Source organism: Sinocyclocheilus grahami, unplaced genomic scaffold, assembly GCF_001515645.1.
Source record: "Sinocyclocheilus grahami isolate Dianchi unplaced genomic scaffold, SAMN03320097.WGS_v1.1 scaffold439.1, whole genome shotgun sequence".
Taxonomy (NCBI): domain Eukaryota; kingdom Metazoa; phylum Chordata; class Actinopteri; order Cypriniformes; family Cyprinidae; genus Sinocyclocheilus; species Sinocyclocheilus grahami.
Window position 1 is genome coordinate 305,579 of NW_015505618.1, and position 27,999 is coordinate 333,577.

The window sequence follows — 27,999 nt, forward strand, 5'->3', positions numbered from 1 at the left end:
CAACTTTACAGATCTTCTTTATGCACCAAGAGCTTGCAACACTCCAAAGAGAAAGGAAAAATTGAAATCGCATCATATGACCCCTTTAAACACATGTGGTAGCCTGCGGCTGCGTGACCCTTTCGGATTCACACACTGCATCCTCGCGCGTCCTTGTAGGGCTCGGTTACTATGGAGATCATAAGGCAAGCGCGTGCGCACTCGTGGGAGTGAAGGGGTGGCGATGAGCAACACGGTCTCTGCGTTAGTAAACCCGTTCCAGTTCAACGAAACGGTCAGAAGTGTACATTCGGTCTGTCACGGCGGCACCGAACGGAAGCCGGTAGTCCAGGGCAGCGGGGAGCGAGATGGGCAGCGCGTCTTCGGCGTATCGCGTGATATACCTGGACGTGGATGGACGGATTCAGCAGGTAACTCTCTGCATGCATGACCGTGGACTGGGAAATACACGAATAATCTGTTCAGGAAGTTTCAGCTGTTGCAGTGTCTGTAGGATCATGTTTATATGACTCTTTTGGTGACATTGCTTTAAAACTGCTTATATAATAAGGGCGATATATAATGAAATATTATACATATTGCAAATATATACTCTTATTAAAATTATGTACAATTCCATAAATATATATATATGTATGTTTTGTGTGTATGTATGTGTATATGTCACTTTATATTTTATTTGGTTACGTTTGTCAGTTTTGAATATTATACTCCGTTACAATTTTATACAGTAAACAATGATGCAACAAAATAATGCATTTAAATGTTAAAAGAATGCAACAAACATTCATTAAATAACAGAAAATGTAACAATGCACATTACAAACTGTTTCAAATAAAGTATGATCATATGATCTGTCACACAAGGATTTCTGGGAATGCCATTTTACAGTTTTTGACTAAATTATATGGCAATTCGTAGTTTTTACCCCCAAAAGCCATGCATTTCACAGATTTTACATTATAATTACTGTTTTTCAGTATATACGGTAAGGTAACTTACAGTTAACAGCATTTTACTGTAGCATTGTTTTTTTCCCTGTTAAAATAAAAAAAAAATTCAGTGTGCATTCAAATGTAAAAATATTTTACAGAATGATATTCAGTTTAGCTTCTACAAAGTGTCACTGTAAAATAAAAGTAAGCTTACATGCTGTTTGTTATTAGTTATTATAGCACTTTTTATAATGTGGTGCAAATTATGTTGCAAATGATTTCTGAACGTGTGTGATTACATGCAGTGTAACATAAATACACACATTATAATTATCAAGTTGAAAAATGAAGTACAGTAACAAAACGACAACAATATAAACTGGGACCAAATAATTACTTGCAGCAGATTAGTGTGTTTTGCATACATTATTAGAGTATGCTTATGGTTTGGTTTTGTTAGTTACAAATGTGCATCAATCAGCCTGCTATTGTTCAGCCTTGGCAATGGGACAACAACAAAATAATCAGCATATAAAAGCTTAGAACACAATGAAAAACAAATGGACATTTTAATGAGCACATCTGTGTGTATGCATACACCCACACTTTCTGCGCGCACACACACACACACATACGACAGGAGAAGTGGTGAAATATCATTTTTTAGTTCTAGTGCAACTGTATGTCTTCAGGCTTTTTAGTTGATATTCAATTACAGCCCTAAAATCTCTCATAGTCTCTAGAAAATACTAGAAACTTCTCGGTGAACTGTACTTGATGATCCACTGCTAAATAACTGATTTTTACGCAGTGGTTGGTGGTATATAATTTTATCGTCTCTATTCTCTAAGGCTGTTATTTGTGAGTTTTATGTTTCATCTTTGACAAAGTGCTCAATTAGAAGCCCTTTTTTGGACACTAATAAGTATTTCTCATATCTTTGAACTCAGAACCTGCAATTGTATTATGGAACAATTCCCCCGTTCTCCCTCTTTCTCCCACTCTTTTGCTCACTCTCATCTGTCTTTGCAGCTCGAAGTCTTATTATCGTTCTCTCTCTCTTTTCCTCTTCCTTCGCTCCGTCTGTCAGCTGCACCCCCCGCCCCATTGTCTTTTCTGTGTTGTCACCTGTTTTTGCTGTCTTGTGCCTGCTGATGATAGATATACATGTGTTGTAAGTGGGTTAGAGTGCTCAGGGTCAGAACTGACATTACATACAAATGATGGACTACAGCACTTGGCCTTGGCCGTGTACAGAGTCTCAAATAATCAATAAACTATCATCTGTGATGGTCAGCGTCATACATAGAAATCAGGAAGATAATCATAGCTGCGTTCATTTTCAAGCAGTCATTATAGTTTTAAAGGAGGGATTAAAAAGGCTTCAACTGTATTATTATTATCTCTGTATCTATACTTTTTCTCTTTTTTTTTAGCTTGCCGCCTACCCAGAATTTTTAACTTCCGCTTAAAAAAGTATTAAAATCCGTGAAATTGTACTTTTGTCTTAATAAGAGAGTACAAATTATCTTTATATATTATTGTTACACTTAAGCCTATAATTTGAGATGGCACAGTGCAATTTATTAACGCTTAAAGATGTTCTTTATCCCATAAAATGTTTGAAATCTGAAAGAAATTTACTTACGTTTCAAAATTAAAAAAAATCTAAATTCAAAATTTTGCTGACTTTTTTTTGCCAAATTGATACTGCTCTGTAAGATGATTTTAAAGACTAACAGTATTTTTAAAGCTATCATTTTAGTATTAAAGAAGGGATTAAAGAGCATCAAATTGTATTATTATTATTATCTCTGTAATTACCTTTTAACAAATGTTGACAGATTTCTGCTATTTTGATCTTGCCACCCACCCAGAATTTTGAACTTCCCCTTTAAAAGGTGTTCAAATCTTGGAAATTAGAAAAAAAACATATGAATTATTTGTGCATTTATGCGTACAATGTAATAATTTCATAACAAAGAACTGCTGTCCCTAATACTGCTGTCATTATCATCATGCCACAAAACCATTGAGGATTTGCCAAATTCTTTATATTTGGTTTTGATGGAATGAAAATGAAAAGGAAGTCTTTTCTGCCAAGACAACAGTGAAGCTATTTAAAATTAATAACATAATCATCATGGTCTGAGAGTAGCTTTATTAGGTGTCATTACCAAACTCTTCAGTATTTGATCAGTTTAATTCATAAACTAATTTATTTCAAGTTCCATGTGAACTTGATCCGCACTCACGAGAAAAGTCCTCTTTTTACGTTTTATTTTACATTCATCACTGATGGGAAATGACACAAACTTTTCGGCTCAAAGCCTTCCTCAGTGTGCAAAGCAATTCAATCCCTCCAACCACTTTTCAAATCACTAATTATCACTAATTATATTGACGTCGTCATTCATTAGCCAATGTTCAGTTACTAAAATAATGAAATCATTTCCGTTTAAATACCGGACAATTTTCATGTATATACACAACACAGATAATCACATCCACTAGTACACCACATAATAAGTTCCATGTGATCTGACATGAACTGACATGCAACCTGTTGTATTGGCAAGTCCAAGACTCTGAAATATTTTTTCCAAAAAGTCATTACCGTTGCACACAATATTAAAAATCCACACCGCCTATCAGGGTCATGACCATATCTTTAACATAGCATAAATATGTTTTATTTATCAGGATTTTAAGTCAAAAGTGGCCCTAACTGAAGAAGCTCTGTATGTTTCAGAGACACTGATCAGAATTGTTGTTTCTGTTAGGTGGTTTTCAGCCGTTTCTGCAGCCCATGTGATATAAAGGAGTTATTCTGCACTGCCACGGGGCTCTCCAGGTACAGTACAATGTATGTGTGTGTGTGTGTGTAGTTGAAGTGTTTTCAATTTTGAAGTGCTCCCAAATTTAGAGAATGTGTCTGCTGCTGACAGGAACACAACCATCTCCCTTCTGGACTCAACAGGAGCAATGGTCTCCATCGACCCCACAATGCCAAACAACTCAGAGAGGTAACTTAGCCATCCATCCCATTTATAAACATAAATCCAATGCTGTAAAAGTGTCTTATACACATGCAGTAGACCTCTGAATCAGTTTCACACACTAATGTCAAAACATTTCATTTAGCCAGAATATCTTCAAACCAATTTTATAGCAAATGGTCCATATGCTGTTTTTATAGATAAGAAATAAAGCAAACGAGTCATTATAATATGGACCTTTTTTTCTGCAGGTTCATTAAAATGGCCCAACTCTTTAGAGCAGGGTTCCTCAAATCTTACCCTGGAGGGCCAATGCGCTGCAGAGTTTAACTCCAACCCTGATCAAACTCAGCTATCTGTGATTTTCTAATGATCCTGAAGACGCTGATTAGTATACTCAGGTGTGTTTGATTAGGGTTAGAGCTAAACTCTGCAGGAAAGTGGATCTCGTGGGCCAGATTTGAGGATCCCTGCTTTAGAGTGTTTCATCTCTCTCAACTGTAACTTTTTTTATTAAACATTAAATGTTGGAAAGTTTAGAATATAAAACCAATGATCCAATTTAACACCAATTTGCAGACACACTCAGGGAAACATAAAGATGTTGTTTAAACATTCAGAGGTGAGAAGCCCAGTAAACTAGCCTACTGTGCCTTATCTGTTGGTTATATGGAGATCTACCCTACATGCTAGACAAACAATGAATGGCGGCCAGATATAGATAAAGGGGAAGTTACTCCTTGAGAACCAAAGTCTAAGTGAGCCTATTCACCATCACCATCACAATCGACTGCCAGAGGAGTAGACATCTTGGACAGTAATGCTACAGAAAGCTGCAGCTCTCATGAGGACTAACTGGACTGTCCTATAGGGAGAGGGGACATGTTTTAGTGTGGTGCCAACTGCTTTGTAACTTCGTTTGTCTGTCCTGGTGTTTTTGAAGGTCGCCGTACAAAGTGGTGCCAATAACTGGCGGACAACTTGCAGGTAAGTGTCAGATGTTCTGCGTGTTATGTAATTTCACTGAATGTTTATGTATGTATGAATCACATCTACAGCGCTGAGCTTTCACTGATAGTGTTTACATTCCGGTTGAAATGGGAAATAGGGTTTGTTTTATTATGAAGTCTGAAAGAGCTCTGGAGTGATCACTCATATGTTCTCAAATCTCCATAAATGGAGTGCGCGGAAAGCTGCGTGTGTTCACAAGAGCAACTCCAGTTCTCATTGTGCGAACACTCCTTCAGCGGGGGTGGACTGCAGTCTTTTAAATCTATCTGTGTTATCATGAGCAGGGAAGTGATTATAACTATTTATTGATTTCAAAGCAAACTCAGATATACAAGGTCCTTTTTTTTGGACAGATTCTCTGGTTCATCTGCATTCCAAAACTATTTCTCAGTAGATTTATTGTCGACATCATATATTTTTCTGCTTTGCTTTTCAATATCCTATCAATTACGCACAAATACTGTGAGTGTTTGCGGAATAACATAGGATCATGATGACTATTCCTGCATTATATAGTATAGCAGAAGACCTCAACTCTGGCCCTCTAGATCCACTTTCCTGCACAGTTTAGCTCCAACCGTGATTAAACTCGCCAGCCTGTAACTTTCTAGCAATCCTGAAGACCCTGAGTAGCTTGTTCAGGTGTGTTTGTTAAGGATTGGAGCTAAACTCTGCAGAAAAGTGGATCTGGAGGGCCAGAGTTGAGAACCCATGTAGTATAGGCTACCACGCACGCATAGTATGCATATTTTCCATATGCAATGACTACATTTGGCAAAATGTGCCATATCAGAGCAGACTTTTTAATTGCAAATTTTGAGTTGTTGGTGAAGAAAAAATTTATTTATTCATAGAAATACATAATTGATCATGTTTTGTAAAAAGAAGTACACAAAAGGAAATATATAATTGCACAATGTGCCCATACAATTCCAACCAACACACATCAAATCATAATTGCAACTTTCAAACATGTAAGTGGGAGCTGCATTGGAGGACATGAAGGCAGCAATAGCCTGGTTAAGTTGATGTGACCTCTGACCTCTGTGAAGTCATTTGGAGATGAGAGAGAGTATGCAGTGAACAAAACCTATATAACAATTTGAGAAATCTGTCCGTTAGCATCCCCATTCATCTTTTGTTGCTTTGCTGGTGTTGGACCTCCAGATGACCCCTACTTTTAAAAAGTTTGCCATCTTTGGCAGGCTTTGTTGAGCCAGTCACCTGAACCTAAATGTCATGTGTGTCGCAGTGACATCATTTCAAAATTGATTGGCTGATGGCACCAAGAGAACACGCATAGGACACTTGTTACTATTACTATTCTAGGACAGCAGACACTGGCAGAACATCTATACTTTATTGTAGTGGAACTTTAAAAATCATACAATGTGATTTTCTGGATTTTTTTTTATTTATTCTGTCTCTCACATTTGAGGTGTACCTACGATGAAAATTACAGATCTCTCCATTCTTTGTAAGTGGGAAAACTTGAAAAATCAGCAGTGTATCAAATACTTATTTGCCCCACTGTAGGTGTGGTTGACTCTTAACTTTTATAAAGAATATCTCTTTGGATTTGAGACTTCAGTCTTTGCAACTTTACATATCTTCTTTATGCACCAAGAGCTTGTAACACACCAAAGAGAAAGGAAAAACTGAAATCGCATCATATGACCCCTTTAAGCCAGTGTTGCTGTGTTGAGCTGAATGGAATGATCTGTCAAACAGTTCTGTGTTTTAATAATTCAAGTGCTTACATTTCTACAAATTAGCTGTCACAGGATAGGAGAAAGTCATTTCAGCATTGAAAAAATTTACATTTTATGCATTATGTAGCCTATTTGTCCAGAGTGGCTTATATTGCATTCAAGGTAAGGTACACATTTTAGTATCTACTGTTTGAGCGACAGGAATGTTTTTTAACCTCTAATCCACTGCCATTTGTGGAATCTGTGACTTTTGCTGAACAATGATTCAAAACAAATTAAGTTAGGTTTAGTTTAGTGGCTGATAAATGCATCATCTTTGACAGTCGTGACAGTCCTTGCACACTAGTTGTTTCAGTAATGATGCTCCACGTAACATCACCAGAGACCAGGATTCATTCCGTTGCAGCACGTCTGTGTGTCCATAGAAATCCAAATACAGCCGTGATGTAATCAGTCACCAAGGCGATGGACCCTGACCCCTTCATCAGTGTGAACAGTTCACTGGCCTCATATAATTTGAGGTGATTTATTATTGTGCACGGTCTATAAACAGAATAGTAGCAGGAAGTGCAGAGATTATATGATGTATGTGATTACACTAATTAAATTATACAACGTGAGTCCAGAGGCCATGCATCTATTCAGACTGTACAGTACTTTGGCTCAAAATTCATCTAGAAGCAGCTAAATTAAAGCAGCTCCATATGCCTTGTGCTTTATATATATATTTTTACATTTTACCTTATTTGTATATTTGTATATTTGTATTTTGTAAAGTTGTATTTTGTATTTAATCTGTATTTATGTTATCTGTATGCACCCAAGGGTCTGAGAGTAACGCAATTTCAATTCTCTGTGTGTATGTGCTGTACATGTGGAAGAATTGACAATAAAGCAGACTTGACTTGACTTGACTAAATTAGACAGATACCAACGTGTCAGGTTGTGTGACATATCTTCATCCATCCTCACAACCAAGGTTTGAGATGTAAATAAAAATAGCTGTCCAAGAGATGACAAAGCTGCTTGAAACATGCCAGACAGTGACAGGTGTCAAATGTACTTTTTATGGCTCAGCAGTCTGTATAGGAAAACCCCTGCGGCTGCAACCCATGTTCACCAGCTCATTTCCATATTTTCTCTGTGTTTGGCTCAATATGTAAAACCGTCTTTTATGTGTCATACTTGTATGCATTATGTATCGCGTTTCCATACATTTTCCTCTCTGTCTCTTCAGTGGAGGGCATGAAGGTGGTGGAGATCGAGAAATGTCGCAGTGACATCAAGAAGCTGCGGGAGGAGATGGCCTCCAGGAACAACAGGTCAGTGACCTCACTGCGCTTTCTGGAGATGTCGGAACGCTATTTTTGAACTGAATAAGTTTAATTATCGGGAAATATCAGTAGCGCTTTGCAAATGATTTTACATCTGTAATCTGATGCATTTCCAAGTAAGACAGGATATTTCATGAGAAAAAAAAATGTTGTTTAAGATTTCCTTCAGGAAGTGATTTTGGTTGGAAGGATGGTGTGAAAAAGAAGTTTCTTGGTGATGTATAATATACTTGTGTTTGATATTATAATATTTTTGAAATAAAATGTCACTCCAGTGTGCTTAAAAAGTACAAATTTATGACTTTAGCACACTAAGTAATTTAACTTGTAAATGGCGCACTTTGTAATAATGTCAAATTAAAAGTTCTACTTAAAAGTGTATTTTAAACTTTTGTTGTCATTTGAAGAAATACACTTTGATGTGTTGACTAAAGCACATGTAAAGTACTTGATTATAATTGTAACTGACGTGTCTTATTCAAAATCACATTTAACGTCAATATTTTTAAATGTACAACTTCATCATTACAAATGTGTAATTACACATATTTTTATATACATGATATACACATTTCCACAGAAATGGCATTAGTTTACCATAAATGCTTGGCAGTACATCTGGCAGTTAGCTACATTTTAACCATATTTAAAAGACAATAAAAGTAATTATTACATACAAGATGTACTTTAGTCCTACTTAAGTGTGCCAAAAAAGCACTAATTGCATTTAATATAAATTATATACTAAACAATTATAATACATTTTCATTCAGTTGTAATTAACTCTTTCCCCACCAGTGTTTTTTGAAAAAGTTGCCAGCCAGAGCCAGCATTTTTAATCATTTCACAAACATTCATGGCCCCCAGAATATTTTGTTGTATGAATATCTGAACTTACTATGTGTATATATATATATCAAAAGAAAGAACAGAGCCTTTGCTTTTAAATAAAACAAAGCATTTTATTCTAGCAGTTGAATGTGGGTAAGTTTTATAATAAAAAAAAAACATTGTAAACATAAAGCTGAGAATATTACTTAAAAAAAAAAAAGGACTATGACTAAATCAGATTCCGAACATGATCAAAATATAGATTGAGTAGATCAGTTCCATCAAAGCTTGCACAGTCATCTTTGTGGGTTTGACATTTTATTAGGTAACATTCGATTTATATGCCGTTGAAAGTTGGCTGATCGCTTTAGATGTAACATGTGTGCCTAAGCAATGCTTCAATTGCTTGGTTCTGCTTCTTCTTTGCTTGTTTTTGAATACTGAGATTCTGTACTATTTCAGAAGATGTGTAATAGCGCCCCCCACCATATAACAGTCATAGATAGCATTGTGACATAAATAATGGAAAATTCAATCAATGTTGGGGAAAGAGTTCAAATACAATCAAGTGTCCTAAAAAAAGTACTCTTTTTAAAAATATGCTAAAGTGTAGTTCATTTTCACAAATGAGCATATATAGCAGGCTATTGATAGCACTGTCTGTACTGCTAACTTTAATGAGATGAGAATTAAGAAGAAGTCCAGGTGTTGTCTTAGTCAGCTCTTGTTAAAAATACTCACAGACATATTCCCTTTCAAGTCTTAATGAGCTGACATGGCTCGCACATCCTCTCTTATTAGTGAAGGATCAGAATCAAAGATAGCTGTATTTTCTCAAGATACTCTCTTTGAGAGATGTTGACATGGTACTTAAAAAAATGAAAAACACAGCATGTTCTGTTCTAAAGCAAATGTGCTCTCAATGCTCTTTACCTTTGCAGTAGTTTCCTGGATGACAACAAGAAGTTAACTCCTCGCAGAGATGTGCCTTCATACCCAAAGGTAAAATGGCAGATGTGCTTGTAATGGGTTCCTTCATTATTTTGTATACTTATTCTGCTTTAATAATTCGATAAAGGACAGCATATACAGCACCATTTAATTACAGAAAGGTTTGTAATGAGAGTTCAAGGTTTATCCTTTAGAGATCTACTTGGTTTATGTTTAAGGATAAATGAAGGAAAGTTTAAAGGGATAGTTCACCCAAAAATAAAGATAAAAATGCTAACATCTACAAAATAATTTCTAAAATATTAAAAGAAAATATACACTACCATTCAAAAATTTGGGATTTTTTTTAAAGAAATATCTTATTCCCACCAAGTCTGCATTTATTTGATTATACTTCAATATGAACAGTAATACACTAAAAAATGCTGGGTTGTTTCATCCCAATGTTGGATCAAATATGGACTAACCCAAGTGTTGGGTTAAAAAGCTAATTTAAAAATGTAACCAAAATTTAACCCAACAGTTGGGTTAGTCCATATTTGACCCAACATTGGGTTGAAACAACCCAGCATTTTTTTAGAGTGTACTGTTAAAATATTAATACAATTTAAAATATTTTTTTTAAAGTGTAATTTATTCTTGTGATCAAAGCTGAATTTTCAGCATCATTACTCCAGTCTTCAGTGTCACATGATCCTTCAGAAATCATTCTAATATGCTGATTTGATGCTCAGCATTTATTATTATTATCAATGTTGAAAACAGTTGTGCTGCTTAATATTTTTGTATTATATTTTTATAATATAAATTTTTGATGAATTTACAGAACAACAGCAACAAAAGCCTATAAAAGAAATGTCAAAGTAGTCACTGGAAATCTCAACAAATCTTATCTGCATTTACATCAAGATTAAAACATATCATTTTCATTGAGACTATTATTGTGATTATTGACCTCTCAATATGTGACTTGGGATATTATGGGCTGCATGTATGGTATTTGAAGCTTTATTGTTGTGTTCACTATAAACTATAAAAGAGCTGTGTAAAAAGAGCATACAGATTTGTAAGGAATGATACAGTATGAGTAAATTATAATGAATTTCATGTTTAAAGAAAGAATTCTAATTCGGGGTTAAAAATGGCATGTTGAACATAGATGTGAATGTGATGTACGCAATGGCCACAGCCAGGCGTTGGTCATCGGGGGTTAACTGAGAGCTCTGTCACCTGCAGTACATGCTCTCCCAGCAAACCATAGATGCCCTCAGAAAACCCACCTTCGACGTCTGGCTGTGGGAGTCCAACGAGGTAAGAGTCTAACACGCCTCTGTTCTGTCTTCCTCCTCTTCTCTCTCCCTCTGTTTTCTCTCTTCTGCGTTTGTGTTTGTGGGGCTTGTGTAGTACCACCTCTCACAGGAGACAGTAGAAGCTTTGAGGCAGCCAATCTTCGATGTGTGGCAGTGGGAGCCTAACGAGGTGAGGATCGGCTAAATGAAAGATGCAGAATGTCAAAGTTCTACTGAAGCTGATGTACCAGTGCACACGATGTATTATAGAGACTTGGTGAAAATGACTGACATGCAAAACCACACTGCAGAAGATACTATCACCAGTGTTTTGCACTTTAAGATGCTGAGTTGTCTGGAGCATATGTACCATGACCTCGGGCTGGTAAAGGACTTTAATATTAACCCCATCACGCTGAAAAGATGGCTGGTAAGGCTATATTATAAAATTATAATTCCTCATATTGTGTTCAGGTAATTTTTACTAGCTCGTTGACTGTCACAGATTTTATTTATATTTCTCCTTCTTAGACACACTTGAACAATCTGTTTGACTTTGTTTTGATGAAGTGCTTATATTTATGAATGCACAGCGCTACTTTAGTAATAATGAGAATGACAGTAAGATCCTCCATCCTTCAGAAGCGCTTACATACACTGACTTTTATATTACCGCTCAGAAATATTTCTTACCAGCCATATATATTTCTACTATTAGCCTTAAATAAATTCTTTTGCATTATTTATATTTACCATATCCTTTTTTCTACTAGAATCACTAGAATCTTCAGCAAGGATGCGATAAATGTATCAGTTTTGGCAGTAAAGACATTTATAATGTTTCAAATAAATGCTTTTTTGTTAAACTTCCTACAATTTTTTTTTTTTCAAAATTTCCATGCACAACGTTTTCAACATTATGAATAATACTAAATGTTTCTTAACCAGTAAATCAGCATAATAGAATGATTTCTGTGTGACACTGAAGACTGGAGTAACGATGCTGAAAATTCATCTTTGCATCACAGAAATAAATTACATTTGAAAATATATTCAAATAGAGAACAGTTATTTTAAATTGATTGTATTAGTGAAATTTATAATACTTCACAATAGTATTATTTTTACTGCATTTTATCAAATAAATGCAGGCGAACATAAAGGACTTAAAAAAAAAATCATACCAACCCCAATGATTTAAACAGTAGTGCATATGTTTTTCTCCCTACATTTATTTGATTAAAATACAGCAGTGATGTTCAATATTATTACAATTTAAAATAATTGTTTTTCATTTTAATATATTTTTAAATGTTTGTTTGTTGGTTTAAATCATTTGAAATTATTCCAAAAATTTGAAATTACTGGAATCATTTCAAATTATTTAAACACACACACAAATTGTAACAATATTGCACAGTATTGCTGTATTTTAATCAAATAAATTCAGCCTCAGTGAGAATAAGAGACTTCTTTCAAAAATATACAAAACATTGCACAACCCCAATATTTTGAAAATTGAGATTTTTTTTCCTTGCACATTTAAGATATCTATATTTATATGATAGATATCTTAAATTCGAGTCATTGTGTTCCACATATTCCACTTGGACACCAAATCCAAGTACTGTAGAGTTTGTATTTGCATTTGGCCACCTGTCGAATGTTTTGGGCCCTCCTTTGCAGGTATCAGATTAATGCGCGCACTGAGCTGGCGGTGAGGTACAATGACATCTCTCCTCTGGAGAACCATCACTGCGCCGTGGCCTTCCAGATTTTCTCTCAGTCTGATTGCAACATCTTTGCCAACTTTGATCCTGAAGCCTTCAAACAGATTCGTCAGGTGTGCCTCAGGCCTTTAAACCGAGCTTTGTGCACGCGTATGTAATACATTTGTCTTGAACAATGAATAATTTTGTCTCTGACAGGGAACCATCACCCTGATACTGGCCACAGACATGGCCCGACATGGAGAGATTCTGGACTCTTTCAAACAGAAAGTGGATAACTTTGACTTCGCTAATGAGGAGCATGTTACTTGTGTGAGCTTTCTGAACCCATTTTGCAGTGCCACTATTCACCTACGAAAAAGTGCTGCGATGAGCTTATTAAACTTGTATCTCTATATCTGTGGCAGCTGAAGATGGTGCTGATCAAGTGCTGTGATATCTCTAATGAGGTTCGGCCGATGGAGGTCGCTGAGCCGTGGGTGGACTGTTTGCTGGAGGAGTACTTCATGCAGGTAGATATGATTACAAGTATGTTGTATGGAGATGTAAAAATACGTCCCACTTTTTATTAAGTGTCTTTAAAGGAATAGTTCATCTAAAAATGCTGAAAATGTCCTCACCCTCAGGCCATCCAAGATGTTGATGAGTTTGTTTCTTCATCAGAACAGATTTGAAGAAACTTAGCATTATTTCACTTGCTCATCAATGGATCCTCTGCAGTGAATGGGTGCCGTCAGAATAAGAGTCCAAACAGCTGATAAAAACATCACAATAATCCACAAGTAATCCACACCACTCCAGTCCATCAATGAATGTCTTGTGAGGTGAAAACTGAGCATTTGTAAGAAACACATTTTTTTTAACTGTAAAATCCGAGTCCTCTTTCCATAACATTGCTTTTTCTAGTAAAAATCGTCTCATCTGAATCAGGAGAGAAATAAGCACAGATCAAACACAGTTTACAAGTGAAAACGGTCTAAAACAGTTCTAAACAAATGTGTCTGTGGATTTTAATGTAAGAGAATAACAGACTTTTTCACTGGAGGAAGAGTTAGACCCGTTTTTTTGGTCAAAAGTGGCGGTTTAACATTGAAACGCCTTAATGATGGATTTGTTTCTTACAAACATAGCTTTTCACTGTACAAGACATTGATGTTCTGGAGTTGTGTGGATTATTGTGATGTTTTTATCAGCTGTTTGGACTCTCATTCTGACGGCACCCATCCACTGCAGAGGATCCACTGGTGAGCAAGTGATGCAATGCTACATTCCTCCAAATCCTCTCAGATGAAGAAACTCGTCTACATCTTGTATGGCCTGAGGGCGAGTACATTTTCATTTTTTTTTCTTAAATATTTGTAACTGTTTGTTGTACTAACATTTAAAGTAATCATTTGATACAATGCACTTATTGTACTGTATGTTTTTACATTGTAATTTTATTTAAAAACCAACCCTTAAACCTGACCATACAGCAAAACCTCTCCATAAACATATCACAGGAGTAACTTACATTTTAAAATAAATTAAATAAAAAGTTAATTCAAGTTATTAATAACAATTTTTTCCCACAATAATACTGTTCATACTGTATTTTTTACATAGCTTTGGTGAGCATAGACTTTCAAAAACATAAAAAAATAATACCAACCCCAACATTTTGATCTTTATAGTGCACTTCTTTCGTCATCAGAATTGTGTTCTCTCTCAAACAGAGTGATCGAGAGAAGGTGGAAGGTTTACCAGTCGCTCCTTTCATGGACAGAGAGAAAGTGACCAAACCCACTGCTCAGATCGGCTTCATCAAGTTTGTCCTGATCCCCATGTTTGAGACCGTGATGAAGGTGAATCGGTTAGGCTAAAAGTACAATGTGAAACATACAGGGGGGGAAAGTCGGTGAAATCGAACTCTGGTTCAGATCAAACCAAGTTGTGAAAACTGGCCAAGATACCAGGTTGTGATATTGTTTGCTCTCTGTGCGTTGCAGTTGTTTCCTCAGATTGAGGAGGTAATGGTACAGCCCCTACGAGAGTCCCGGGACAGATACGAGGAGCTTAAACAGATAGATGATGCCATGAATGAGGTTAGCAGTGACCATTTTTATTATTATTATTATTACTTTTTAACTGGTATTAGCTATTTCCTTCTCATTATCCCTATAGGTGCAGAAAAAGAAGAGTGAAAATTTAACAATGGGAGGAAAAAAGAAATGAGCAAGGTCAATGTTGAAACATTGTACTGCATGCATTTTAGTTATTATTCATGTTATATTTACAGTCAACCCTAGCTTTTGCTTATTTGTTTCAGCTGGAATCCCATCAGAGGCAGTAAATGAAAATCCAAAGCATCTTTCAGGGAATTGAACCATGTACAGCTCAGCTATGAACCATTTGTGTCGTTTTTATTTGGTTTTGTAAAAGTATAAACATTATACAGGATGTACAGATTTTTAGTCACTTTTACTCAGAAAAATAAAAGTCTAACTTGAAGAACAACTGAAGCCACAGATCTCATTTTTAGAGCACTGTTATAATAAAATAGTATGTTCATTCCTGTTGTCTAATGAAGCTGTACCAGGATGTGTGTGACAGCCCTGACTGTAGCTGAGCGGCACTGACCTCTAGTGGCCAAAGCAGAATACAGCACCTTACTGTTCAGAAAATAGACTAAGTAAAGCTTTACTGAATGAATAAAAAGTCATATAATCATTGTCGATTAACAAAAAGAGAGGTATAATTATATGAACATCACAAAAAGTTCTCTCAGCTGGTGTTCTGAGGCACAGAGCTGCTCTCCGTTTTACTTCTCTTATTGGGTTTAGAGCCGTTTGCTGCTCTCTTCCTACTCTCCTGTTCTAGTCTTTCCTGTTTCTTCTGCAAATATGATGCCATGTTGTCGAAGTTCACTTTAAACAGGTGTTTAAACGGACTCTCCAGTCCCACAGAACCTGCGAACGGAGGACAAGAGGAAAGCATGAAGTGTGCAGAATAAAGGTTGGAGGGGAGAAAACAGAAGACGGTACATTAACCCTATAAAGCATACTGTATTATATTTGCTACATGAGTTGACTATTATTTAATACAGGTTTGAGGGGTGATTTTATACATTTTTCCTCCTGAGATATTGACCCTTTTCATAAGTCCTTCTGGTGTTACTTGTCTTCCTTCATATTATTTTGACAGGACGAGGACAAGAGGAAAGCATGACGTGTGCAGAATAAAGGTAAGAGGGGGGAAAAAAGAAGATGGTACATTAACCCTATAAAGCATACTGTATTATATTTGCTACATGAGTTGACTATTATTTAATACAGGTTTGAGGGGTGATTTTATACATTTTTCCTCCTGAGATATTGACCCTTTTCATTAGTCCTTCTGGTGTTACTTGTCTTCCTTCATATTATTTTGACAGGACCAGGCTGAGTTGATCAAAACTGAATTGGTGTCTGAGTAAATTGTGTGTTTTGCAGCTTTGTTTTGATAGATTTTTTTGGACTGAGGAGGAAGTTTTGAGTTCTGAGAGACTGCTCAACTCAAGATCAAGCATAAATTTGCTTTGTCATGATATGACTTCTTCATTTTAGTTATTGGTTTATTTCATTTTTCTGTTTCATTATAATGTTCGTTGGATTTCTTACCTTTAAAGATATTCCACTGAGCTTGTAATGCTTCAGTGACCCTCCTCAGTTCAGGAGTATCTGAGTCACACAGCTATGAACAAGCAATATGAGTTAGTAAGAGCAGAGCGGACTTCAAAACATGAAAGAAAGCATGCATGTACCTTCCAGTGCTGCTCCGAGTATTGATACAGGAGCACATTCACGTCTTCAGTCTCCAGTAAGACCCACAGCTGCTTCTGTGAATCAAATGTCATGTCCCAGGGAGCATGAGGAAGAGCAAGAGTCTCAGCAGGGCTCAGACACCCCTCTGTCCCAGGATCCACCGTGAAGAGCTGAACTGAGGGCAATCTACACAGACGGATATGATTTTAACTGTTTAGATGTATAATTGGTGAGCAAAAGACATCTTTCTTAAGACTTGTGTGTTTCTATTTTAACAAAAGAATACTGTTGTTGTCACTGAGACTCCAGAATCCAGTTAGAGGTAAGATAAACCAAAATCTGATGAAATTAAACACCTCTCACACTGGACAGCTATATGTTTTCCATCTGGTGAGCTGATGATCCTGCTGACAGCAAACCTCTGAAGACAGAAAGAAATATAGTCAGTGTCATGTGCTGAGATTGGTGTAAACGACAATATATACACACCTGGATTTGAATGGAAATAAACTGTTTATAGCAGCAGCTCTAAAGCTGCTGAACTTTAACAGAACCCAATAATCGAAGGCCCTCCATTTCTTCTAGTAATTCTACTGTAATTATGAGAAATCTGTTTTTTTTATTTTTTTTATTAACACAAACTAGGTAGATATTTCCAATTAATCAGCCACAATTCATTTTGTGATTTAAAAAGTTAAGAAATGTATGTTCTTCAATAAAACAAAGGTTCCTGAGGTGGGAAAAAAAATCTAGATTTTTTTGCATTTTAATTCAGATTATTTTGATACATAATTCATTTTAAAAAATTTAATTAATTAATTCTAGGATCTTAGTGATACCAATGAAAATGGTAGATTTTATTAATAAAAACATTCAATAATATAATTAACAAATGTGACCCTGGAGCACAAAACCAGTCATAAGTAGCACGGGTATATTTGTAGCAAAAGCCAACAATACATCGTATGGGTCAAAATTATACATTTTTCTTTTATGCCAAAAATCATTAGGATAGTAAGTAAATATCATGTTCCATGAAGATATTTTGTAAACTTAATTTTTGATTAGTAATATGCATTGCTAAGAACTTAATTTGGACAACTTTAAAGGTGATTTTCTCAATATTATGATTTTTTTTTTTTGCACCCTCAGATTCCAGATTTTTAAATAGTTGTATCTCGGCCAAATATTGTCCTATCCTAACAAACCATACGTCAATGGAAAGCTTATTTAATGATTTTTATCAGAATTTTGAAGAATTTTGTGGTCCAGGGTCACAAATATTATTACAATGCTTTACATTGTTAATGTATATTCTCTTGTAGTTAAAATATCACGATTTTGATTTAGATAATCTCATAAATGAATATAAATGACACAATGATGTTTGTAAATTACATTATTTTTCTTTTAAATGCATTTTCACTAAGTCTAAAAGTCTTTACCATAAAAGTTTGCATTCCTTGAAAAATATGCAATGTGTCCAGCAAATATCTTTAGGTTTTTTCTCTTTACGTGGCTTTGTCCTACATATTGCTGTCATCTGTCACACACTAATTGTGTGTACACATATTTTAAATAAAAATATTTAAACGTATCTAAAAGCAGTATTCTCTCAACCTTTTCTATTACCTGGAGAATTCACCCCCTTCACTTTCTAGCCCGATTCAGCGCCTTCAATTAATATTGCCATTACAATATTGTGAAATTTGCATATGAAAAATAAAGACTAACAAATTACATAACCATATATTATATATGATATGTAAATTATCAAAATTATATGTTTTAATAATTAAAAACAAATTAAACTGCCAGACTTAGACCCCAGAGGTTCACAGACCTCCAGCTGAAAACCTTACATCTAGGTCAATAATGTAATTTTTGTGGGATTGTACGAAACATTGTATGCGTTGTGTGCATGAATGGCTGACTGAAATCAAATGGACGGCACCTTTTCTGTGTCTGTGTTTTCAGAGTCGAGGGTGAGTTGCCTCAGGTCAACACTGTGTAACCGTCGACCACTCTCATAATGCCAGACCTTCATTGTGCCATCCTGTGAACACAACCATGTCAGTCCTACTGTATTAAGACACTTATATCCCCCTTATAAACTATCCCAACAGAATATTACAGTAAAACAATGAAGGTAAACTGAAAAAGCACATACTCCCGAACCAGAGAGAAGCCAGTCAGGATGTCCCGCAGGCACAAGCAATGCACTGACAAATCTGCACGAGAAAACAAACATGTTCGAACAAGTGGGAACAACATATGTGACCCTGGAACACACAACCAGTCATAAGGGTCAATTTTTAGAAATTGAGATGCATACATCATCTGAAAGCTGAATAAATAAGCTTTCAATTGATGTGTGGTTTGTTACGATAGGATAATATTTGGTCGAGATACAACTATTTGAAAATCTGGAATCTGAGGGTGCAAAAAAATCTAAATATTGAGAAAATCGCCTTTAAAGTTGTTCAAATGAAGTTCTTAGCAATGCATATTACTAATCAAAAATTACGTTTTGATATATTTACAGTAGGAAATTTACAAAATATCTTCATGGAACATGATCTTTACTTAAAATCCTAATGATTTTTGGCATAAAAGAAACATCAATCATTTTGACCCATACAATGTATTTTTGGCTATTGCTACAAATATACCCCAGCGACTTAAGACAGCTTTTGTGCTCCAGTCCAGAGTCACATATGAGATGTAACATCACTTGCTTCCCACAGTCCCCACTTACTCTCTGTGCTCTAGACAGAAAGCCTGAATGTTGTAGGGTGACCGCCGGAAACTCACTCGGATCTTCTCATCTCGGTCGGCAGTTATGATATATTTATCATCAGGAGAAAGAGTCTGTAGAGGAAAACAAAAAATAACTAAATATTAAACATTACTTTTTTTAAAGCTAATAATTTTATTAGGTACCAACTTCACAATTAAGTGAAAACAAAAGAGAATTTGAACTATTTTTGTTTGGGTGCTGCATTAACACCCCGAATCAACAAATAGCACTTTAATAAAGAAATATTTCAGCCATTTAATATTTTACCATCTCTAGAGGTAAACACAAAAAGACAGAAAAGCTAGAAATCATGTTAGTTAATTAAGTAACTTCATAATTAAGTGAAAATAAACTGAAATTCAAATATGTTTGTTTGGATACTGCGCTAACTGAGAAGCACTGTTCTGTTGGTGTCCATCATACCACATCCAATAGCATAGAGAGATGTCCCAGCTTCAGCTCTCCTGCTTTTTGTGGCTCCAGAACAGAGAATGAATATACATCTCCAGACTTATCAGCCACAAAGACTTCATCCTCAGCCTGAGTAAATACAAGAGACGTGCATCGCCGCACCACCCACCTACAAGAGGACAATCACCGACTTATACACCGAACCTTACAGAGAAATTAGTACTGAGGGAACAGTTCGTCCAAAAATAATAATTACATCTACATCAGAATTTACTCATCCTTATGTTGTTCCAAACCCATCCCGAATGACTTTTTGAAAACTAGTATTCTAGCCACATTTTTCAGTTTTGATTGAAGAGAAATAGGCGAGTCCACAAAAAAAGTGCATTCCCCATAAGAGAGAAACTTAAGACGGGTTTGTAATGATATGTGTGATGGGGAGTATATTTGAGTGTGTGCTGTTACCGGGTACTAATGCAGTGCCACGATGGCTCAGTACAGAAGAGAACAAGACGTTTGTGGTCATCAGTGAGCGCTGCATGCTTCCCAGACGCGGACACAGCAAATGCAAGAATCCTGTCACTGCCACTGTCCTTCTCCTCTGATCCTTCCCCAGCACTGCAATACACAGATAAACATTTTAAGATCTTTTTTTTTTGCAATCCTCTACGTCTTGTGACTAGACCTGTCACGATAACAACTTTTTGTTGTGCGATATATTGCCCCAGAAATAATTGCGATAAGCGATATTATTGTCATTTTAAAAACCATTTTATGCCACTGAATATATAATCATAATGTAACATCATAATAATGCAAGAAGACCTAACACACTTCCAAATGACAACAAACGTTTAATTTTTAAGAATATTTAGATCGTGGAAATGAAGTATCAAAATATTAGATACCTTAAAAAACCTGAATAAATAGCAAATCAACATTTTCTAACAAAAAGTGCAAAGTAACAAGTAGAAAAAAAAGAAAAGGACCTTCTTTTCTCTATAAAATAAGGGTGCACAGTGCACACTATTGCTGAGAACCACAATCACTACTCAGCAGTCAGATGTCCGTGCGCACAACGGCACAGATCCCTAAACAAGATCAAATCTGCAGATGAAACTTGGTTTGTAGAAGCATTTTTTTAATTTGAACTAGCACCTCATGACTACACCACCTTACGTACGAGAAGCTCCAAAAGACACAGGCGCAAGTGGAGTGTACAAAACATGGTGACATCAATTTTTAAGTAAATATAATGGGCCATATATTGCGTCCCCAAAAATGATTGAGGTCACGTACATATATTGCGTGATAAGTCGATATATTGATTATTGCGACAGGCCTACTTGTGACATAACCCTCAGATTAAGAACTCATGAAGAGAAAACAAACATACACAAATAGTTACCTTTTACTATCACCATCAGCTTGCTTTGGTTTTGTCTCAGCTTTGGCACAGTCAAACACAAACGGCTCTCTATCAGGAAAAAGTGAAATGGAAAGTAACTTTTTTTTACAAAAATTAAATAAAAACAAGTAAAAGGAGCAAATAGGCAAGACTGAATTTGAGCGATTATCAAATATAATGCTAAAATATCAACGCTGAAGTCATTTTTTTAACACAAAAAAATGTTAACAACACACTCATTCTGCAGTACTGATAATAGCACAGCTGACTGGTTTATGTATGGATTCCTAAAATAAAATGATAATGTCACAAAGTCAAAATAATGAATGTTTCATGACATTTGCACTATCCTACTTGAATTCAACCAAAAAGAAAAGCTAAAAACTGCTGTTTTATCCATGCACATGCAGTGTAACAAAATGTGTATTTATCACAGATAGTTTGGCATTCAAGTCAAGGTGTATCAAGCAAGCTGATTTCAAATTTCAGAAGTGAACATAACAGTCATGTACAGAGACCATAGTGCAATAGGATTCTGCAGAATGCACAGGGGCACTTGGGAAGTCCAAAATAAAGAGCTGGAAGCGACTAGACAGTTGACAGGCTAAAATACAGCTACTCACCTAGACAGTTTAAGGTTTATAGCAACTAAACTAGTAGAACAGCTTGAAACAAACCAGTCTGCCTTTGAACACACTACTGCCATGATGGTAGTTTGTCACGTGCGCACTGAGAGTCGCGCGTGTAATACGTCAATAATACTACCGTGCAGGAATCTGGCTTTACGACACCGCCATAAAGAGTGTGCCGAGGAAGACACTTTCGCTACTAATAACACTTCGGTATTATTAAAAGCGATTTATTAGTATTCTATTTCACTTAATGTTTTACAGTGTTAGGTGAAAAATATATAACCTCGATTGTAGAGGACATGATTACAATTGTGTTGGTGTGGTTGGTGAGGGGGCGTGTCTGTTGTGCACGGGCGCTTCTTTAGCGTGCTGTGCTTCAGTGCAACATGTCTTTACTTTGCGAAGATCTTTCTTGAGTTTAGTATCTGTCGTTCGTGGACATTTCATCAAACTGGAGCTTTGATTTAAAGATCTGTCACAGTCAGGCGACTTTAGGATTCAGTGGCACACAGACCTGCACAAAACACACCATCTAGGTCATTAGAATTTTTTTTTTCATTTTCTTGTAAAGGATGTGCATGGCAAACACTGATCCCTGTCAATGTTAGCTACTGCATTTTCTGTGCAATCCGCTCTATATAAAAATACAGATCAGAGTTTGAGCAAATTATGAAGTAGCAATTAAATGTTTTTTTTAATAAACAGCAGTTGCACGAATTTTAAATTGACGATGTTAAATGTTTACAATATCACACTGATTCATGCAGCTGTTTTTCTTCATAGGGTTTCTGCAGTAAAGATGGCAGCCTCTTTGCTCAGGGTAGGACGGCTCGGATCTCTCAGGGTAATCCGTTGTTTTTTTTCGACATGCATTATGAAATATGCATGCATATTATAGTGCATTTACATATTCGTATTATTTAAACGTGTGAAACTGCGTAGTCAGATTCCTCTTGTGAACACAAGCTAATGCTATGTTAAAGCACTGAAGCATGTAATCCACTCAGACCCGACGCATGAATGCCTTCTTTGTGCTGGATTTACATGCACGACATTATTTGCATGAAAATATTCCTCTTATTCAATAAGCGCGTTTACTCAGTGTGGATCAGATCTTATGCATCAGAACCCTGCATCTAAAATAGTGTAAAATGTCGGAGTTTCAAATAATTGTTTAATGTTTCGTTTTTCTTTTGATTTTTTTTTTAAATCTGCTTTCCCCCTATATTTTAGTTTTTAGAAAGTGTTCCTAAAATGCAGAAAATTGTTTGAGTATCTATTTGGAAAAACTGAAAGTGTTGGTCTTTCCTTGAGAACACTGTGTACTTTTTGCTTGTGCGTTTCTTTGAGACCACAGCAAACGATGTACAGCAGGATAGATAGAACTGCAGAAAGGTGGTTGTGATTGTTCATAGGGATCTGCTGTGTTTTTTGAAGTCTATGTTGTTTGTGTGTGTCTCTTGTTGTTAGTGTCTCCAGACGGAGGGCTTGAGCTCTATCAGAAGAGCTCCTGCTGTCGCTTTCAGCTCCAGATCTGGGGACAGCAAGAAGTCCAAAAAGTCCAACAAAGGTAAATCTTTCTTCAATTTATGTCACAATAATTTTGTATATGTCATGCGCCATTCATTTGGGGGAGGAGGACTCCGTAGTATTCAGATCTTGACACCATACATGGGAAAACTGAGGTTTGTGTGGTTCAGGGGACATATCCTCTGACCTCAGCTGTTGTTTCTGAACCTGCTGGAGTGTGTTTTGTTCCTGTCTCTTACTGTGTCATGTAGGAGTAATACCATGCAAAGATCCATACCAAAGTCATTGCCAAAAGTGTTCAGACTCTTTGATGTTGACATAATATTAAGATTGTCATATTTTACTTCTGCACATTTTGCTAATTTCAAGTGCCCCTAGTATGCCATTTTTAAGGTTGCTAATATTGTTTTATGAGTCTCCTAAAACAGGTTTACATTCATACATTCAAGGTCAAAAAACACGTTAGTTTTCTCAAAAAATAGATTTCATTTGACCTAATTTCTAAAGGATTCGTAAACGACTCGTGCGAAGCAGTTCAACGAATCAGTCTCTCTAAACCCCTCCTTTCAAATCAGCTGCTCTGATTGGTCAGATGGCGCAGTCCTTTGTGATTGGTCCAGAGCTGTAGAGAGATCTGGCTCTGGACTGGTCTACCGCGTACAGCGTGTTTTGGAAACGAAAGGCCCATTGCCATGATGGAATGACAGCCCTGGAGACTTGTCAATACATAGAAAAGATGGTATCGATTGTACCTTACCAATTCGAGCTGGAGTCTGATGATGAAACGGTTGAAGTGGCTGATTCGCAAGCATGACTGGAGCAGGACGTTTCTCGGCGGTAAGTGTCAAGTGTTAACAGGTTTGTGGTAATTATAAGATGTGATAAAACAAAGTTACTCTCGCAGCGTAGGATACAGCGTCTTCTCCACATGATGTTAACCACACGGAAATTTGACTGTTTGTGGGCGTGCAAGTTGGCGACGTAGAACGTGGGCAGACATTATGCAAATGTGTTACATCGTGACGTAGAGCCGTAACAGAATAAGATTTGAATTCCTGACGACTCGTTTAGGCGATTGTGAGCCGACTCTTTTTTTTTTTTTGATAGACAATAACTATTTATCGTGCACTGTCGGCTTCACAACTTTGCAGATAGTTTATGTTCACATACAGCTACATGACACGCTGCATGAAAGGTAATATTCGAAAAGGCATATTAGTGGCACTTTAAACAAACTGCTACAATAAACAAAGTCACAATCAAATTTATTTGCACTCACTCACAAAATCACATATACAGTCACCTGATGCAACTCTTAACAGGGTGATCAGGTCCCAAAAGCAAAGCCTGCTATTATGATGAATTAAATGCACAAAAAAACATTTCTAATAAATTTGTTATGGGAGAAGAAGAAGAGAGTGGTTAGCTATAAAGTTTAGACCTCAGTGATTGGACAATCATAATCAGGTATTTCAGACAGACAAGTAATAAGCTCTAATATTTAATATAATAAGTTTGTATGGAATATAGATACAGAATATAATGTATTTGGAAAATATATAGTTAAACTCTAATACAAAATAATATGTGAGTTTAAAAATATAACATGATCGCATGTTTAAAATCTGTTTTTTTTTTTTTTTTAATGTTTGAGAAATTTAAAATGTTTCTGTCAAGTTTAGGATGTATTCCAGAATCCATTTTCCATTTTGTTACAGTTTACACTGTCAGCACAATGTATAGTGTTTGCAGACTTTTTGGCAATGACTGTATATGCAAAAGGAAAAGATGGTCCAGAATCTCCTAAAATCAATAACCGATCGATTTGTGGTGCCAGCATCTTTTAAGCACAAGCAGCACTTGTTTAGTACATAAATTATTCGATTTATAGAAGCTTGAACTGACATCAGACAATAAAAGGGTTTGACAGTGGTTTTGAAATAGAAATTTGCATAGTTCTATGAAACTTCAGTCAGTTTGTGGAGTACGTGAGCTTTGTGGTTAAACTAAAAATGTAATTTTAAGAAATAAATGTTATATTACCTATAAACCAACAGGCCCACATCTATATTGTTAATAAAGACACAAAGATGGTATGTTGATTATAATATAAATTAAACTCTTGGTCTTTTCTTTTTCTCTGTGGGCATTTTTAAACAAGTAAAACTGGTCGCATGGAGTTCTTAAAGATAACCTAATGACCTGTTATCCATAATTGTTGCTGTACAATGTTCCTCTGAGGTTAGAGGTGGCAGAGGGCTTGAGAAAGGGCTTGCCATGTGGTGTTGTACTGGCATATATGCTTAGTGCTATATGTGGATGTCCTAACTGCTTATATATGTCACCTTGACATTTGGAGTTAAAGAATGCACTGCATGAATGCGTTCATGAAGCCACTCCCTCTGTTCATTCAAGAGAATCTGGTGAAGCCAATAATCCAACAAGTGACTTCTTGTTGAAAATAAAAGCTGAACAAAACCTGTTTTGTGCTGAACATTGCTACATAAATATGAAAATGCCTCTTAGAAATAACTAATTGTAAATTAATTTTAATAATCATATTTATTATCAATATTATTATTAATAGTTATCATGATGATTATGTGCTGGTACCACAGTTTGATCATGTTTGACCACAAATTCAAATATATAGTGTGAACAGTTGTCATCTGATTCAGGACAGTTATATGGCACTACTTTAAAATAATTGTAATATGAGAATATGTAGCCTTTTAGCTTCAGTAATTCTAGAATAATCTTTATATAATGTTTTTTTCTGGATTTTTGGGTTGATATTCTGTGTCTATCCATTAAAATAAACCTACCATAAAAATTACAGACCCTTCATTTCTTTGTAAGCGAGCAAACTTACAAAATCAGCAGATGCTGGTACCACAGTTTGATCATGTTTGACCACAAATTCAAGTATATAGTGTGAACAGTTGTGTCATCTGATTCAGAACAGTTACTTGGCGCTACTTTAAAATAATGGTGATATGAAAATATATAGCATTTTAGCTTCAATAACTCTAGAATTTTGGAACAATTATAATGAAAGAATCTTTTGCATTTTACCTTGTATTTTCCAATGAAAATAAGGGTATTAACAGTACAATACTTTAATTTGTTTTATGAAAATGGGGTTTACTGAATGTGAAATGTTTAGGTTACTTTTCCTGTCAGATGGTTTTTTAAATTAGCCATAGTTCAAATTTGATGTGCACGAGTAGGGTTATAAGGTGCTCAAAGCTCCACCACCTCAGTGGATGCTCATCTAATTGTTGAAGAAATTGGGTAAGTTATTTTGCTGTATGAGTTTAGCGGTCTTCATTCAGCCTGATAATGCACATGATGAAGCAAATTATTACATTTCTATTTTTGCCCTCCTTCCCCCTCCATCCTAGAAAAAGCAGCACCAAAAACTTACTTCGATATAGAAAAACTTGTCCAGCACAGATCATATGTGGAATTCCCCAAGAAGGAGGTTGCAGCTTCGGTTACTGCTGCCTCTACAGAAGCTGCATCTGTTGCTGCCCCTGCACCTAAACCAGTTGTAACTGCCACCGCGCCTGCAGCCGAAGCCGCTGCTCCCAGAGCTGAAGCCATTGCCCCCGCATTTGAAGCCATTCCTGTAGTTGAAGCCGCTGCCCCTGTAGTTGAAGCCACTCCTGTAGCTGAAGCCACTGCCCCTGAAGTTGAAGCCACACCTGCAGCTGAAGCCATTGAGCTTACACCTGAGGCCACAGTTTGCCCTCCAGAAACTATTGCTGAAACTGCATCCCCTGCAGTTGAAGCTGCAGCTCCTGAAGCCCCTGCTGCACCGGCCTCTGAAGATGCACCTACAGAAGACGCCCCTGTCCAGGAAGCAGTTGCTGAGGTTGTAGAAGCTGTCAGTGAAGTAGTTGCAGAAGTTGTGGCGGAAGCTTCCCCAGTTGTAGAGGCTGTTGCTGAGGTAGTTGGAGAATCTGGCCCTATTGAGGCGGTTGCAGAGGCAGCTCCTGCTGAAGAGCTGATAGATCCTGCCCCTGTGATCTCAGATGCTACTGAAGTTCCAGCAGAAGTTGTGGAGACGCCTGAGGGTACTCACCATCCCCTATAACCCCCTTTCATATATTGGGATGCAGCAAAATTTTGAAAGCAATTTTTTTCTCAATTTTGGTTACAGGTTTTATATATACAAATTTGTAATGCTAATGGTAAAGATATAATCACAATGCATTTTCTTACCCTTTCATTTATACAGTTAGTTACATTACAGTGTGTCATTAGCTTTTGTCATTGCATTGCATTGCCATGTGTTAGTTCATAGCATACATGCAAATGCATTTAGGGGTGAAACGGTTCATAAAAACAACAACAACAACAGTTTAGTATTGTGACGGGTCTCCTGCTACGGCCAGCCAGTGGGTGTGGCTAGGAGCCCCATCAGCCAGGATTCATGTCACCTGTTCCTTCCTCTATAAAACTTTGTGTTACTGTGGATGTGTTGTTCCTTTGGCAATCAATGCCCTCTTCAGATCTCTGAAACAAGACCGTACCAGCACCCACATTACTGGCATCCATCTGCAATTGGAAAGGGTGGTCAAATTTTGGGGCGGATAATACCGGTGCCTCCGTAAGCAGCATTTTTATTTTCTCAAATG

At 36.4% G+C, this 27,999-nt stretch overlaps 3 protein-coding genes across 3 annotated transcripts; 2 read left to right on the forward strand and 1 right to left on the reverse strand.

Annotated features, from left to right (window-relative positions):
* Positions 1 to 222: 222 nt before the first annotated feature.
* Positions 223 to 15,163, forward strand: LOC107551964 (high affinity cGMP-specific 3',5'-cyclic phosphodiesterase 9A-like). Its single transcript, XM_016233771.1, has 15 exons — positions 223 to 410; positions 3,720 to 3,790; positions 3,885 to 3,962; positions 4,879 to 4,922; positions 7,896 to 7,980; positions 9,765 to 9,825; positions 11,179 to 11,253; positions 11,407 to 11,489; positions 12,750 to 12,906; positions 12,992 to 13,105; positions 13,201 to 13,305; positions 14,509 to 14,637; positions 14,782 to 14,877; positions 14,957 to 15,012; positions 15,102 to 15,163. Exons 1-14 carry the CDS (start codon positions 348 to 350, stop codon positions 15,005 to 15,007), a joined length of 1,212 nt encoding a protein of 403 aa, XP_016089257.1. The 5' UTR covers positions 223 to 347; the 3' UTR covers positions 15,008 to 15,012; positions 15,102 to 15,163.
* Positions 15,158 to 21,969, reverse strand: wdr4 (WD repeat domain 4). Its single transcript, XM_016233797.1, has 11 exons — positions 21,818 to 21,969; positions 21,195 to 21,263; positions 20,252 to 20,404; positions 19,799 to 19,955; positions 19,334 to 19,446; positions 18,746 to 18,806; positions 18,530 to 18,631; positions 16,932 to 16,996; positions 16,575 to 16,761; positions 16,432 to 16,504; positions 15,158 to 15,741 (listed from the first exon to the last, which is right to left on the reverse strand). Exons 1-11 carry the CDS (start codon positions 21,898 to 21,900, stop codon positions 15,557 to 15,559), a joined length of 1,248 nt encoding a protein of 415 aa, XP_016089283.1. The 5' UTR covers positions 21,901 to 21,969; the 3' UTR covers positions 15,158 to 15,556.
* Positions 21,902 to 27,495, forward strand: LOC107551965 (predicted GPI-anchored protein 58). Its single transcript, XM_016233772.1, has 5 exons — positions 21,902 to 21,929; positions 21,967 to 22,036; positions 22,610 to 22,670; positions 23,297 to 23,396; positions 26,761 to 27,495. Exons 1-5 carry the CDS (start codon positions 21,902 to 21,904, stop codon positions 27,453 to 27,455), a joined length of 954 nt encoding a protein of 317 aa, XP_016089258.1. The 3' UTR covers positions 27,456 to 27,495.
* The last annotated feature ends 504 nt before the right edge of the window (positions 27,496 to 27,999 follow it).

Coding starts and splice junctions, on each gene's coding strand:
- LOC107551965 (XM_016233772.1), top strand. CDS start 21,902: ATGGTAGTTTGTCACGTGCGCACTGAGA. Junction 21,930..21,966: donor TTGTCACGTGCGCACTGAGA/GTCGCGCGTGTA, acceptor ACTACCGTGCAG/GAATCTGGCTTTACGACACC. Junction 22,037..22,609: donor TCGCTACTAATAACACTTCG/GTATTATTAAAA, acceptor TTTTCTTCATAG/GGTTTCTGCAGTAAAGATGG.
- wdr4 (XM_016233797.1), bottom strand. CDS start 21,900: ATGGCAGTAGTGTGTTCAAAGGCAGACTGGTTTGTTTCAAGCTGTTCT. Junction 20,405..21,194: donor GCTGATGGTGATAGTAAAAG/GTAACTATTTGT, acceptor TGTGTATTGCAG/TGCTGGGGAAGGATCAGAGG. Junction 18,807..19,333: donor TTCTGTCTAGAGCACAGAGA/GTAAGTGGGGAC, acceptor TTTCTCGTGCAG/ATTTGTCAGTGCATTGCTTG.
- LOC107551964 (XM_016233771.1), top strand. CDS start 348: ATGGGCAGCGCGTCTTCGGCGTATCGCGTGATATACCTGGACGTGGAT. Junction 3,963..4,878: donor ATGCCAAACAACTCAGAGAG/GTAACTTAGCCA, acceptor GTGTTTTTGAAG/GTCGCCGTACAAAGTGGTGC. Junction 4,923..7,895: donor AACTGGCGGACAACTTGCAG/GTAAGTGTCAGA, acceptor CTGTCTCTTCAG/TGGAGGGCATGAAGGTGGTG.